The sequence below is a fragment of the Danio aesculapii genome, chromosome 18 (genome assembly GCF_903798145.1).
Source record: "Danio aesculapii chromosome 18, fDanAes4.1, whole genome shotgun sequence".
NCBI classification, from domain to species: Eukaryota; Metazoa; Chordata; class Actinopteri; order Cypriniformes; family Danionidae; genus Danio; species Danio aesculapii.
Genome location: NC_079452.1, coordinates 28,485,248 through 28,501,926, shown reverse-complemented (window position 1 = coordinate 28,501,926; position 16,679 = coordinate 28,485,248). Strand labels below are relative to the sequence as shown.

At 36.6% G+C, this 16,679-nt stretch overlaps 1 protein-coding gene across 2 annotated transcripts in view; it reads left to right on the top strand.

The window, feature by feature from the left end:
• The window catches only part of ints4 (integrator complex subunit 4), a 35,655-nt gene extending 19,561 nt beyond the window's left edge, over positions 1-16,094 (top strand). For both annotated transcript variants that reach the window (XM_056478197.1, XM_056478196.1), the window contains exons 18-23: positions 387-517; positions 3,228-3,287; positions 3,375-3,534; positions 7,965-8,108; positions 10,165-10,285; positions 15,505-16,094. In XM_056478197.1, coding sequence (XP_056334172.1) covers positions 387-517; positions 3,228-3,287; positions 3,375-3,534; positions 7,965-8,108; positions 10,165-10,285; positions 15,505-15,692 — 804 coding nt within the window. In that variant the 3' untranslated portion in view covers positions 15,693-16,094. The remainder of the gene's footprint in view (positions 1-386; positions 518-3,227; positions 3,288-3,374; positions 3,535-7,964; positions 8,109-10,164; positions 10,286-15,504) is intronic.
• The last annotated feature ends 585 nt before the right edge of the window (positions 16,095-16,679 follow it).

The window sequence follows — 16,679 nt, the reverse complement described above, 5'->3', positions numbered from 1 at the left end:
AAAGCCCCGCCCACTAGTGACTATCTCCCCCTCATTAGCATAGGACGTTAGTTCTGTTTTGAATCTGCCACTATGCTGACACAGGCATTTGTAGCTCCGCCCTCTTTTGAAAAGAGCACAATCTCATTTGAATTTAAAGCGACAGTCACCAAAATGCCACAATTAAATTCAAAGCCTAAAGGGGGCAGTTTTAAAGAGTTATAAACTTTATTTGTGTGGTATTTTGAGCTGAAACTGCATGCACACACACTCTAGGGACATCAGAGACTTATTTTACATTTTGTCAGAAGGGTCATAATAGGTCTCCTTTAAGCACACACAGCAGTCCACCAAATATTTGTCTACCGATGCATCATTGTTATTAATTGAATTGTGATGTATGACAGATCCTGGACGAGACCTATAAGCTGGAGTTCCTGTACAGCGGTCTAGAGACGCAGCAGATCGCCACCATTCACAACGTCCGGCTGCAAGCGAAAGCGCTACAGCTCATCCTCACGGCTCGATCCAAACGAGGGTCAGAACTCATTTCAGTATATTTTAAATTGTTATTTATTGTGACAAGAGATGCATAGATATATCATAACTCTCAATCAATTGGCCGATAATGGATTCAAATGTAAATCTCAAATGTATTGATATCAGCCCAATATGAAGATTGCAACAAATTTTATTTTTAAGGTCGACTTAAAATCAAAATACAATAATGTTTATTTTGCAAGCTCATTTTGTTATTCTTAAGGTGAATAATTAATCTGTGCAAGTTAATCCACTAAATTTTTTTGGGGGAAAATTGTTTGTTTGGGTAATCTTCAATCAAAGTCTGAGCATTTACATCCACATCCTTCTATTGACGTCAACCTGATTGCTTCCATAGCAACTGCATATTAATACACCCTCTTATGATTAGTTTGCATTTTAGGGAATGATGCAATAAAGAAAGCCCCACCCCCTACTCAATATTTCATTTCAGTCAGCGCCAGTGGTGTAGTGGTTAGTGCGTCAACACATGTACTCCGGTGCTCACGGCGACCCGAGTTCGATTCCGCCTCGCGGTCCTATGCCGATCCTTCCCCTCTCTAGGCTCCCCACGCTTTCCTTTCAATACTCTCTACTGTCCTATCTAATAAAGGTGAAAACCCAGAAAAAAAAAAAAAATATATATATATATATATATATATATATATATATATATATATATATATATATATATATATATATATATATATACATATATATATTTCATTTCAGTTGGAAATGCATGAACATACTGATAAAAGTCTCAGCAACTTCTGATTCATGCAGACTTTAAAGATAAACCCTTTGCATTTCATTTTCAAGGGGGTCACAAAATGAAATAAACAACACGCATAGAAAAAAAATAGGAACATTAACAAATACAATCACAACATGCTACACATAATAATGGACACCGCACTACAGTATTAACACATTAAACAAACACGTTAAACATATATTTACCTACCATTTATACAAATAAATGTAAATAAAGAAAAATAATGCCGAAAGATCACAAGTGTGATTTGATTTAATGGTTAGAAGCTATAGCTTATGGGTAGGGCCAGACTGAATCTGCAGACGTTTTTGCTATTTCCGTGTGGTCTTTTGTACAGAATTTGTGGATTTATGCATAATGACTTTGAGAGTTTACTTGAGTTAATAATTAGAGTCAATATTAGGCAAAAAAAAGTTGTTACTCCTATATATTAACACGCAAATTCAGAAGCAAAAAAAAAAGATTTTAGCGTCAACTGTTGGCCAATAGGGGTTAATAAAGCACAGTGGCTCATCAGATATTGGCAAAGTCCAATATCATCCCTACTTCTGACAGAATAAGATGTCAAGATTTGTAAAACTGATCATCTTTATAACTTAACTTGAGGATGTAGGAGCTGAAAACATGTATGAAAGTAATTTTTACGTATTTAAGATTTACAATGCAAATACAATTAGAACCACTTGTGTGTTAAACAAAGTAAGTCTCTCATATAATATAGCTATGAAAACACAGAAACTATTATATATAAATCATATAAACATTTGCATATTATTCAGTAATCTTACCGAAATTCATAAAAACTGAATATATATATATATATTTGCACACATTTATACAAGTAAATAAGTATACTCAATACTTAGCTAAAGAATCTGACACTTGTATATTAAGATAAGTGTTTTAAAAGATATTTGCATCAGCTATTGGCCAATAGTGGTTAATAAAGCACATTGGGTCATCAGATATTGGTAAAAGTCCAATATCATCCATACTTCTGACAGAATAAGATGTCAAGATTTGTAAAACTGATCATCTTTATAACTTGAGGGTGTAGGAGCTGAAAACATGTATGAAAGTAATTTTTAACGTATATAAGATTTACACTGCAAATACAATTAGAACCACTTGTGTGTTAAACAAAGTAATTCTCTCATATAATATAGCTATGAAAACACAGAAACTATTATACGTAAATCATATAAACATTTGCATATTATTCAGTAATCTTACCGAAATTCATAAAAACTGAATATATATATATATATATATATATATATATATATATATATATATATATATATTTGCACACATTTATACAAGTAAATAAGTAGACTCAATACTTAGCTAAAGAAACTTACACTTGTATATTAAGATAAGTGTTTTAAAAGATATTTGCGTCAGCTATTGGCCAATAGGGGTTAATAAAGCACATTGGCTCATCAGACATTGACAAAGTCCAATATCATCCCTACTTCTGACAAAATAAGATGTCAAGATTTGTAAAACTGATCATTTTTTAACATTTCTTTTATTGTAGAAAAAAGACTTGAAATTTTGCATGAAAATACACTTTTTTTACATTTTAACTCTCCCCCCCTCCCTCCCCCAAAGCATCCAGATTGAGTTGAACAGGTAAATGTATTGTTATACATGGGCTAAGGCAAAGAAAAACATATACTGTATTCCACATAAAAAAATACACATATACATATATCAATCAATTAACTAATAGCGTGAGAGGTATTTGCTTGTGCCATTGTATAGTTATGATCCAAAAATTGTACAAACAGATCCCAAATTTTATGGTACTCCTTTAATTTGTAGGTGATTCTTTCCAGTGCAATGTAATGTGTCAAATCTTTCAACCAGTGATCAATCGATGGACTTCCTATGTTAAACTGATCATTTTTATTCTTCCACACAACAGAGTCGATCGAGTTCTTGGTGTTTGTGAGAAATTCCTGCAAGACGTGGAGTCATTCCAGAGGTATTACACTGTTTATGCTGTATAGATGTTGTGATTTATATGTGAAGTACCTCTCACTGTTTTCGTGTTTTTTTTTTTTCCCCCCAGGCTCTTCATGACAGAGTTGCCCCATTTTCAGGACAGTTTTGTGGAGAAGCTTCTAGAGTTGATGCCTCGGCTGACAGCCTGCAAACCTCTTGATCTGGTCAAAATCCTTCAAACCACACTGCGGCAGAGCAGATGCATCCATCTCAAACTACCTGAGCAGGTATATTCAGCTTCAGAGATGCTCCAGGAAAAATAGCTGTATAACTTTTATTTTTGTTTGGTATAATATATAGTTTTAACAATGCAAAAAAGAGGAAAAACAATTACAGAGAGATATTGTTTATAGATGTGTCACATTTAAACTGGATATTGTCCTCGGCTATAATATATACATTATTCATTTATACCATATACAGTTGAAGGCAGAAATATTAGCCCTCCTGAATTATTAGCCCCTCTGTATATTTCTTTCTCCAATTTCTGGAGAGAAGATTTTTCACATTTCTAAACATAATAGTTTTAATAACTCATTTCTAAAAACTGATTTCTTTTATCTTTGCCATGATGACAGCACATAATATTTGACTAGATATTTTTCAAGATACTAGTATTCAGCTTAAAGTGACATTTATAGGCTTAACTAGGTTATTTAGGCAAGTCATTGTATAACAGTGGTTTGTTCTGTAGACAATTGAAAACAAATATTGCTTAAGGGGGCTAATAACATTGACCTTAAAATGGCTTTAAAAAAAATTAAAAACTGCTTTTCAAGAGTTCACACTTAGCTGATGATTAATTAATTAATTATAAGCTTGTTTGGCATGCTGTCCCGGGAGAGAGCCCTGAGCTCATAAGATCCTCGAGCCCGGGGCTCCCTCCCATTGCAAGGCGAGAGGGGAGTTTGAGCTCAGGTAGATCTCGAGAACTCCCCCGCTGTAATAATCAATGAACAGCCAGTGATTGCTCTTGAGAGATAACCATTTACTAGGAGCATGTCTGTAGTGCCTGTTTGGATCAGTCAATTAACTTGTTGCATGTTTTTTTTGGACGGTGGGAGGAAACCGGGGAACCCTGGGGAAACCCACGTGAGCACGGAGAGAAAATGCAAACTCCGCACAGAAATGTCTGCTGGTTTGGTAAAGCCTAGAACCAGAAACATTCTTGCTGTGAGGCAACAGTGCTAAGCACTGGGCCACCGTGTCACCCATCTAGGAAGTAGGAGGAGTAGGGGTGGATGGGGGGATTCTTCAAAACGAAGATAGCGGTGGCACGTAACCCAGGGTATTTGTAGTAGCTTAGGAGTCATCTGATTGGTGGATTGAGAATTGGATAATGCGGATCCAGCTGCTAGCAATCATAAGCACGTGATCCTCTCGAAATTAGTTTATAACTAAACTTTACTTATTCTGGCCGAAATAAAACAAATCAGACTTTCTCCAGAAGAAAAAGTATTATAGGAATTACTGTGAAAGATTCTTTCCTTTGTTAAACATCTAAATCACAGCAGGGCAGATAATTGTGACTTTAACGTATGTACATCTCAATGCATAGAATTATGCAAAGAAAATAAAGAGTAAAATAGTATTTAGCATACAAAACAGCAAAGCCAAGTGAGTGAGGTTGAATATTACTGAATTTTTAAAGTTTTAATTCAGACTAGAGATGCAATGATTTCTTTCCTTCCTTTTTTTGTTTTGTTTTTAATTCTCCCTTTTTAAGTTTCTCTCGGATCTGGTTTGCCTCCATTTCTGCTTTAACAAATGGACCTCCGCCACATACATATATATATATATATTTTTTTTTTTAATTAGCCTGCAAATTAGGGCCAGTTTGCCTGATGAAAAGTGCATTAAAAACACATTTGTGTTTTACAGAATGTGTTTTAGAAACGCAAAGCAAAAATCTCATGCACCTGTGACCCATACACAATTAATCATAGTGTTTTTTTTATTACCTGACCTACGGGTTATCTGCAGCACCCGCGGATATAACTGCCATCCGCGCAACGCTAATTCACACATTAAAAGTCAGATAATGTTATGTATATTTTTCCCAGATCATGGAATATCATGGATTTTTTTTTTATTTAATTTGTACTTTCCATTTAACAAAATGGTTGTTGTGTGTGTGTTGATTTATGTGTTTGGCCTATTGTTAGTAAATATTGTCTGTATAATTTTATTCCTTTCAAGAAGTATCCAGTGATTCACATTCATTTATTTATTTTTGTTTTGATGTTTTTTTATTTCTTACATTCTATGGAAACAATTTTACTCCTTTCCTACTTGTCTATTAAAACAATATGATTTTGGTCGGCGCAATAGCGTAGTAGTTAGCACGTCGACATATGGTGCAGTAGCACGTCAGGGCGTCCCGAGTTCGAATCCCGGCTCGAGGACATTTCCCTACCCTACCCTGTTCTCTCTGTCCAACTTCGCTTCCTGTCTCTATACTGTCCTATCTAATAAAGGCAAAAAGGCCAAAAATAAATGATAAAAAACAAACATTTTTTGATCATCAATCAGCAGAAGTTGTTTTGTTTTGCTAAAAATGAATGGAAGTGAATGGGACCAGAAGTCATGACACATTTTAATTTACATGGGCCACGAAAAAAATAAGGTGGGCTTTTTACACTAAAAAAAATCCTTTTCTTACTTGGGGCGCACTCACACTATGCTATTCGAACTGTGCCCAGGCACGTTTGCCAGTTCATTTGAGAAGTGGGAGTGCTCTGAATCGGGCTCAGGCACTGGCCCAGTAGGAAGAGGTGTGCCAGAGCATGATTCCCTTGGGCTTTGGTGCGGTATGCTTGTAGTGAGTGCAAAGCGAGCCTGAACCCGAAACTGAAGACGAGACATGACTTTTAAGGAACTGTAGGGATTAAGTACAGTTTTGACCCAAGGAATGACCAGTCTGTCAGATGAAGAAGAGCCGGAGTTAGAGATTCAAATAAATAAATAAAGTTTCCTGAAGATAGTTTGCCGTTTCATCAGCAGACTCCAGCTTCAACACTTGTAAATGAGTTCCTAGGCTGCTCTGCTTACAATCACAAATCAATAACAATTATACTCTCACATAACGTCATTAACTGCGTCACACATATAGGTGTTCCAACCTGATTGGTTAAACACAGATAGACTAGGATAATTTCCACGTGGGGTGCGTGCGTACAATTCTGAACAATATCTCAAGCATATAAACATCAGACATCCAATAGACTGTTTAGAGCTGACTCCAGACACGTGAAACGGATCCACAATCAAATAGAACACACACACTTAAAGTACAATCTGTTTCTTCCCCAAGGCTGAGTGTACTCTCAGCCGTCTTTATCAAAACTGGTTAAAAACTGCTATAATCTGCATTCAGGCAGTTCTAATATCCTTACTACATAAAGTCTATCTTGAATAAAAAGTAAAATCACCATAAAAGAATTAACTGTACAAATAGCAAACTCACTTTAGACACTTGAGATGGTATTAACTCATAGAAAAACCAAAAGAAACAGCTGCTTACAGTCCTCAGCCCTTCAGTTCGACTCAAGGTCCCCGTGACCTCTGATCTAGTTTGGTGGCTCCTGAAAATAGTTATAAAGAGCCAGGCAAATGCACTGATCATTCTTATATTTAGCATTGTGTTGACTTTATTCATTATTCAATAATCATCTTTAATAAAAGTAATGAGAAACAGGATGATAAGAAAAGATAAACGTTGATCCATGCTGAGACGGATTGGAAGGTAGAAATTCGAATCCTTCAGGATTGTTTGATATAGATTTGTTAATCATTCTTACTGTTCAATAAACCCAAACTGTCGTAGATTATTAAAGACACAAACCCCTCACTGCACCACAGCTGCACCTTCAGCAAACCTCCTAATTTCTGCAGCACGAGGGCTTTTCTGATTATTTATGAGCGTCAAAAGTGGCTGATCTGTTCGCAGAAATATTTGACTGCGTGTCGCTGCATATCAATCGACTAAAATGATATAACTAAAGAAATCTCCAGAAACTAAAGAAGCGAGAGCGGTTCTCTTCTGTTAAACTGAACAGCGCATCAATGACGTAAGTGTGCTCTGGCTCGGATGCAATGTGAGTGCAGGCCATCACGGGAGACGGGAGGGGGGGACAAGCGTGCTTCGGCACGGTTCAAGGCAACTACATAGTGTGAGTACACCCTAAGATGTCTTGTTTCTAGTCCAAATATCTAAAAATTCTTAAATCAGGTAGCTTTTTTAAGACAAGCAAAACATATCTTGTTTTAAGAAGTAATATGTCGAAATGAAGTGGGTTTTCCTTAAAACAGTCATGTCAATAGGAAAAACAAGATCATTTTGCTTACCCTATTCGGCAGATTATTTTGCTTGTTTTAAGGAAGAACTCACCTCATTTTGACTCATTATTTCTTAAAACAAGACAATATTTTTCACTTGTCTAGAAAATGCATCTTGATTTAAGAATTTTTAAATATTTGGACTAGAAACAAGACAAAAACTTCTACTCTACCTCTACTCTAAATAGGAAGCATTATTTGCATTGTAGGCTGTGAAAATCAAGGAATAGTCAGGGAATTTGACATTTTGACATTAGTTGTAACCCTGTTGTCTGCAAAGGTTTATTGAATTATCTGTTTTTTTGTGTGTGTTCCTCAGATCCACAGGGCATCAGCAACGATTATTGAGCCGACGGGAGAATCTGACAATCCTCTGAGATTCACCTCAGGTCTGGTGGTGGCATTAGATATTGATGCTACTCTTGAACATGTGCAAGACCCACAGACATCAGTCAAAGTGCAGGTCTGAAGCTTTAACCTCTTTACTTCTCTTTGAACATTGATATTAAAACACAACTGAATATTAATAAGCTCAGCTGTGTTAAAAATGACTAATAATCAATTCATCATATCAGAATTGTTTTATGCGACACTGAAGACTAAGTAATGATGTGACACGGTGGCTCAGTGGTTAGCACTGTCGCCTCACAGCAAGAAGGTCACTGGTTTGGGTCTCGGCTGGGTCGGTTGGCATTTCTGTGTGGAGTTTGCTTGTTCTCCCCATATTGCCGTGGGTTTCCTCCGGGTGCTCCGGTTTCTCCTATAGTCCAAACACATGCGCTATAGGAGAATTGAATAAACTAAATTGGCCGTAGTGTATGAGTGTGTATGGGTGTTTCCCAGTACTGGGTTGCAGCTGGAAGGACATCCGCTGTGTAAAACACATGCTGGATAAGTTGGTGGTTCATTCCGCTGTGGCGATCCCTGACAAATAAAGGGACTACGCCGAAATTTAATGAATGAATGTTTTCAAATAGAAAACCTTTATTTGAAATGGTAAAAATATTTCACAATTTTACAACTTTGACTGTGTTTTTGATCAAATAAATGCAGCATTGGTGAGCATTAGAAGTCGATCGTCCATTATTTTTATTCTTGGTCTTTTTGTTGTTCATCTTGTTTGACAGATGCAACACTGTGTTCAAGGTATAATCATGTTTAATTAATCCATGCAAACAAAGCCATAGCAGAATTGGGTTAGCTAAATTGTCCGAAGTGTGTGTGTGTGTGTGTGTGTGTGTGTGTGTGTGTGTGTGTGTGTGTGTGTGTGTGTGTGTGTGTGTGTGTGTGAATGAGTGTATATGGGTGTTTCCCAGTGATGGGTTGCGGCTGGAAGGGCATCCGCTGTATAAAACATATGCTGGATAAGTTGGCGGTTCATTCCGCTGTGGCGACCCCTGATTAATAAAGCGACTAAGCTGAAAAGAAAATTAATGAATGAAAGGCATAGCATCGTTTCATCAAAAGAAAAAAAAGGTGATATTTGTGTTTAGTTTGATCTCTGTATTAAGAACGAACCAAACGGTGGCCCTCTTTAGACACTTTCCAGCCTATAAATATTCATTCACTAATGATCAATATCATTTGTAGTACCTGGATGAGCCTGTGCTATAGGTTTTATTGGCGGTTACTTAATAATAACATCGATCGAAAGCAACTGAAAGATTTCCCTCTCATATTAATTGAAAGGGTAAGAGAAACCAATTTTGTGTAGGAATATTTTGGCTACAAACTATATTTTATTAGACTATATTTTTATTCAACAATATTAGAGAACGTTTTTCTATTCAGAAAATATTTTAAGAAAATTATCTCCTAGAGGAATTTTAGCTTATTTATCACTGAGTAAATCTTAAAGAACTTATATTCCCATTTTTCATTATTGTCATTTTTTTGTATAATGCATGTTTATTAGGAAATTATGTTTGCAAATTATGTATTTAATATTTTATTTATTTAACCTTTATTTAACTAGAAAATACTCTCTTTGAGAGCTCTTTCGCAGGAGTGTTGTGGCAAAAATTAGCAGCAAAACAGCGTTTACAGACTTTACAGGACAAACTACACATTAAGAACATCTAAAACAAATACAAGTTTGGATGGACTGCTTATTTATTTATATTTTTATGTCTTTTTAATTTGTTTATTCATTTTTTGATTATCATTTGTATAAAAATGATTACAGATTGTATATAAGTTTTTGTTTTGTGCTTATAACAAAACTGTTACAAAGTACAAATCATACATTCACCCTCCATTTGCTGAGTGATCATCTTAAAATGATCCAAAAACACCAGTTTATGTAATTTATTACCAATGTGTCCATTTAAACCCAAATAAATATATAATAAATAAATAACTTGGAATGTCATGACTGACCAATCAGAACCAAGTATTTCACAGAGCTGTGTAATAAGTCAAAATTAACACATTGCAGGAAGACATTACTGCTACAAATCAGTGTAGTTACAGGTCCAGTTTATGAACATTATTCAGTGTTATTCTTGGTCGTCCCACAGGTTTTGTATCCAGATGGACAGTCCCACATAATCCACCCCAAACCTGGAGATTTCAGGACTCCAGGACCAGGCCGTGTGCGACTGATCACTCAGGTTTATCTCTCACATTCTGCATGGACAGGTGGGTTTCTATTTGAAATATCTTTTTCTGCTTATAAACGTCATCTGCAACAGGTTTAAGTGCATCTAAGGTTACAAAAACATTGTAATTTACTCAAAATATGCATTTAATATTAGAATTAGATTTTAATACAGTTTATTTGAATCAATTCAGTGCTTAAAGGGGAACTATTAAACAAAAAATACTTTTATAAGGGGTTTAAACACAGTTTGTAAAAATAATCAGCTTCTAATTGTAAAAACTAATTAAAGGTGCTGTATTTGACAAGTTTTTGACTCTACTAAATCTTAAAAATACCATAATAAATTTGCAGATATTTAAGAAACATGCTAAGTGAACATTCTTGTTTATCTGAAAAACTATGCTGAAGTTCTGCTTTGACAATGCCTGTTATGTGCCTGAACGGGTGTCTTTGTTTTCGTTTGTTTAACCCGCCCACTGCCAGTTTAGCCAATTATATTTGAGCAACCCGGATTGCCTTGATGGAAAACAGCACATTTCCTTCATTTAGTCAGGAAAGCTTTCCACATATGTGTTTGCAACAGAAATGCGACCTCCAGTAGACGGTAACAGCCCCGAAATGAGGCGCAGATTCAGAGTTCCACATGAGGTGGTTGTTAATTAGCAAATAATATAAATATTACATACATAAACATTTGGTGAGCAGGTTACATTGTAACCCTGTGTCCTAACAACACTACGTGGCGAGATTTGCAGTGAACGACAGAAATTTAAATACAGCCATTCAGAAGCACATAATAGTGCACTCACTGCACTCCAACCATGGTAAGGTTTATAATCTAATTAATACATATTAAACCTCTTTAACATTATTAAATGTAACATTACAGGCTGAATCACTGATGTTGGTTTGCACTGAGTCACAGCTCTAAAGTTCAGTTTTAAAAGGTTTATTTTATGTTCAAGATCTGAGTTGAAGATCTGCTGCTGCTTTCAGTAATGTGGCAATAAGGCCCTATCCCAATACTGCCCCTTAGCCCTTTCCTTTAGCCCTACCCCTCGTTTTGCACATTCACGTGAAGGAGAAGGGCTAACTGTGCGTTCACACCGAAAGCGATGAGAGCGTCCAAGGTCGCTCTGGCCGCCCTGGCGACAACGATGTCTGCCTTCAGCTCCGGCGGCGAGAGCGTCAAAATTCACTACATTGATCTCGTATTTAAAGGATCTCGTATGTACATTCCTGCATAAAACAAGCTCTCTAGCATGACAATGTTGCACACTTCTTATCAAATTCATTTAACAATGGAAGATGAAGTTGCATGTGGTGTGGCTTTGCTCCACTCAATTATTCAATATGTCCATGTGTCTGAAATATTCTGAAGCAGCAATACTGTTTTGTTCTGTCGCATGAGATTCCTGCGTTTTTAAAGATAAATATATATAACATTAATGCACATCAGTTACTCGCCAGTAACTTATTTAATGCATGTTCCTGTAATAAAACATAGTAAATGATTGGAAATCCAGTGACCGCACTAATCAAACCCTTGGGAACAACTGTGGTAGGAACCAAAGTTTACAGGTCTGTGTTCTCTAAACTCCTCTCAAGTGCTGGACTTCTTCATTCTGTTTGCTTGCCGCCGAACCGCGTCATAGCTCATTACCATAAATTTGACTTGATTTCAACTATTCTCGACGCCCACACTGGCGAAGACGTGCTGCTTATCGCCGCCAGCTCTCATTGAAAATGAATTACATCCGGCTACTTTGACGCTCTCGCCGCTTCTGGTGTGAATGTACGGTAAGAGGAAGGGCTAGATAGCCCTTGAAACAGAGATTTTTGAGGACCACACTCGAAACCAAGGGGTAAGAAAATTTCCCAGAATACACCAGCTACAACGGCAGCATGGCTGCACAATGAAGTCAGGAGATCCACAAATTAGTATTTTTTTGTCAACAGACAAGCACGTTTTAATACATTCATAATCACATTCGTGTTTTACCATCATAGTTAAAAAAATGCTAAAATAAAAACCGCTAAATTTCACAATCTATAATCCATAATAATAACTCCTGTACAACATTCGGACACTCGATGACACTCGAATACCCCGTCAGAAAAGTCTACTGGCCGGGAATGGGCTTTTTACAGTGTCTGCTATGATGTTAATGTTGTTTACACAGATGAATATGGCCACAGTGTAAATGCACAGTACAGTTATGAGCTTATTGCCACATTTTATCAGTATGATAACATGACATATACCTTCAGTTGTTTTCTAAAGATAAATACAAAAAAATAACACAACTGGAAAAACTACAGCAATCGCCATCGTCTGATCTCATATGAAGCAAGAGATCATGATGACGTATGATGACGTGTGCAGGTGTTGTTGTGCTGTCCCATTTCTTAAGGGTAAATTTGAAATAAATTTGACACTATTTCAAGGGCCAATGGGAAGGGGAAGGGGTAGGGGTACAAAAACAGAATTGTTATTGGGCCTAAATGTCATGTAAAATGGCATTCAAACTCACATTATTAGCATTAAACACTGTATAAAGCACATGAGGTTTACCTGAGGTGATCATTGTCAGTTTTTGGTTGTTCAGCTGCAAGAAATCGAAGCTGAAATAGCAATTCGAGGTGTTGGTTAGGACAAAAACTCCATTTAATATGGAGAATATTTCTTCTGTTGCATGTCGTTGCTTATTTTAGAACATGACTTAAATCATCCTTTAGGCTCAATAGTCAGGAACACTTGTGTTGATGTCGTCAATCTGGCAACCTGCGCTTGCGTATGTTTTGAACCAGGCATGCAGTACCTAGTTCAACCACTGGGTGTCAAACTTGCATACTGCACCTTTTAATTCTATTTTCCACAATCACACTTGATAAAAACAGTCTGCAGAAACACTTTGATTGGCATTAGTAATGTCAGCTACGTTATTTATGAAAACATATATGACCTGTTCTTTAAGACGTCAGCGGTTTTGGTCAAGAATCGTTTTGCAGAACCTGTTCTTGGTCTTGTCCTTGAATAAAACAATGTTGCGAATACAAATCCTTCTCTGCTGCTAGTGAACAGCATGAGCCCTCACAGCTCCACAGATATAAATAGAACTGCATCTAGTCCAACAAGACGGTGTATTGCTTGAGTTATTTTCTATCTGTGAGTGTCTACATGACCAGATGAAGGCAGAATGAGGGTCTGCTTTGAAGAAAATCTAAATGTATGCTATTTCTTATGAACTTGTTCGCATTTCCATGGTACTAAGAAATCTAAGTATGCAGCATGTATGATTGTTGCTTGTCCATTTCCGCCCCTACACTAATAGTTTATACCATTGTGAATGCATGTTTGCGGGAAAAATATTAATTCAGTGATTTTGACAAATCTAGAGTGTTCCCAAAACATGTTTCTTGTTAAATAGGCATTTGTAGAGGTGGCTGTAAAACTATGCATAGTTTGGATTTTATTATACACTTGCTTGCACCTTGTCTTTCATGGTCATCCATTAATACATACGTCTCAAACTCGATTCCTGGAGGGCCGCAGCTCTGCACAGTTTTGTTCCAACCCTAATCAAACACAGCTGATCCAAATAGTAAAGGTGTTCAAGACTACTATAGACTAGTAAGCAGGTGTGAGTTAGAGCTGGTTGAAGCTAAACTACGTAGAGCTGCAGCCCTCCAGGAATTGAGTTTGAGACCACTGCATTAATAGGTGCAGGAATGCAAACCATTTATTTAATATCACAGTCAATATCCCTCAAAACAATGAAAACATAACAAGTTTGATTAATAAATTTGATGTAATTGAATTAAATATATACATTTAGTTCACTGAGGCATATTACAGAACATAACCAAAACACTTGATGACATATTAGGTACACCTGTCCAATTGCTTGTTAACGTAAATTTCTTATCAGCCAATCACATGGCAGAAACTCAAAGCATTTAGGCATGTAGACATAGTCAAGACGATCTGCTGCAGTTCAAACTGAGCATCAGAATAGAGAAGAAAGGGGATTTAAGTGACTTCGAACGCAGCATGGTTGTTGATGCCAGATGGGCTGGTCTGAGTATTTCAGAAACTGCTGATCTACTGGGATTTTCACGCACAACCATCTCTAGGGTTTACAGAGAATGGTATGAAAAAGAGAAAATATCCAGTGAGCGGGAGTTCTGTTGGCGCAAATGCCTTGTTGATGCCAGAGGTCAGGGGAGAATGGCCAGACTGGCTCCAGCTGATAGAAAGGTAAAAGTAACTCAAATAAGCACTCGTTACAACTGAGGTCTGCAGAGGAGCATCTCTGAACACACAACACGTCCAACCTTGAGGCAGATGAGCTACAGTAGTAGACGACCACACCGGGTGCCGCTCCTGTCAGCTAAGAACAGGAAACTGATACTACAATTCACACAGGCTCACCAAAACTGGACAATAGAAGATTGGAGAAACGTTGCCTGGTCTGATGAGTCTCCATTTCTGCTGCGACATTCGGATGGTCGGGTCAGAATTTGGCGCTAACAACATGAAAGCATGGATCTATCCTGCCTTGTATCAATGGTTCAGGCTGGCGGTGGTGTAATTAGTACCAATTGAGCATCGAGTCAACACCACAGCCTACCTGAGTATTGCTGCTGACCATGTCCATCCCTTTATGACCACAGTGTACTCATCTTCTGATGGCTACTTCCAGCAGGATAACACACCATGTCATAAAGCGTGAATATTCTCAGACTGGTTTCTTGAACATGACAATGAGTTCACTGTACTCAAATGGCCTCCACAGTCACCAGAACTCAATTCAATAAAGCACCTTTGGGATGTGGTGGAACAGGAGATTCACATCATGAATGTGCAGCCGACAAATCTGCAGCAACTGCGTGATGCTATCATGAAGCAAAATCTCTGAGGAATATTTCCAGGACCTTGTTGAATTTATGCCACAAAGGATTGAGGCAGTGCTGAAGGCAAAAGGGGGTCCCACCCAGTACTAATAAGGTGTACTTAATAACGTGGCCAGTGAGTGTATAGTTAGATTAGTTAGTTATGGATGGGTTTAAAATGGTTTTTACATCCAGTGTTGTGTTCATAAGGTCTTACAGGACATGATATTTTGTTCCACTTTGTCCACACGTGTAGTGAAATGACAATAAAACTTGACTTGAGCTTGAGTCACTTGATTTTTCATGAATCTTGCATTTTGAATGAACGGTGCATCTTATGTCTTTTTATTTCCTCTTTCAGAGCCGTGTCAGATTGAAGTGCGTCTGCTTCTGGCCTACAGCTCCAGCAGCAGTAAACTCTCCTCCTCTAAACCTGCGTGGAACGAGAGTATGGACGGCCTGCCCACCAGCGAGAGCTCCATCGAGGGCACAATACACCTCAGCAAACCAGTCAAAGTGTTCATCATGCCCAAACCAGCCCGCCGCTGACACTGGAGCCCAGGCAAAACACACACAACCAGTCTAAGATTTTTAATGTGTATTGTGCTCACCAGGACTGCATTTATTTGATCAGAAATACAGTAGAACATTCTGAATTATTATTACAATTTTAAATAACTGTTTTCTTATATAATGTGTTTTTTAAAAATAAACATTTTAATTTATGTCAGAGATTTAAAGCTGAATTTTCTGCATAATTACTCCAGTCTTAAGTGTCACATGATGCTTAAGAAGTCATTCAAATATAAGAAGGAATATTGTTATTATTATTATTATTATTAGTGTTGAAAACTGTTCGGCTGCTTCATATTTTTTTGTGGAAATTAATATACTGTTAAAAAAAACATTAAAAATGTAATAATTTATTCATCAAGGAGACTTTAAATTGTTCAAGAGTGAAAGTAAAATGAAGACATTTATAATGTTATTTATATTTGACATCATATATCTTAAGTTTGTTACTTTGCTTTCACTCTTCAACTATGTATGTATGTATGTGTATATATATAAATGTATGTATGTGTATATATATATATATATATATATATATATATATATATATATATATATATGTATATATATATATATGTATGTATATATATATATATATATGTATGTATGTATATATATATATATGTATGTGTGTGTGTATATATATATATATATATATATATATATATATATATTTGTATATGTATGTATATATGTGTGTGTGTGCGTGTGTGTGTGTGTGTGTGTGTGTTGTTTTTCATCAAACTGTCCTAAAAAATGCATTCTAAAAGGTTTCCACAAACAAAACTATGAAGCAAGAACAAACATATTCAACATTAAATATTATAAGTATTGTTATTACCATAATAAAACAGTAAATTAGCATATTATAATGATTTATGAAGGATCCCGTGGCACTGAAGACTGGAGCAAATTCAGCTTTGAATCACGTAAGTAAATTACATTGTAAAACATCGAAATCAA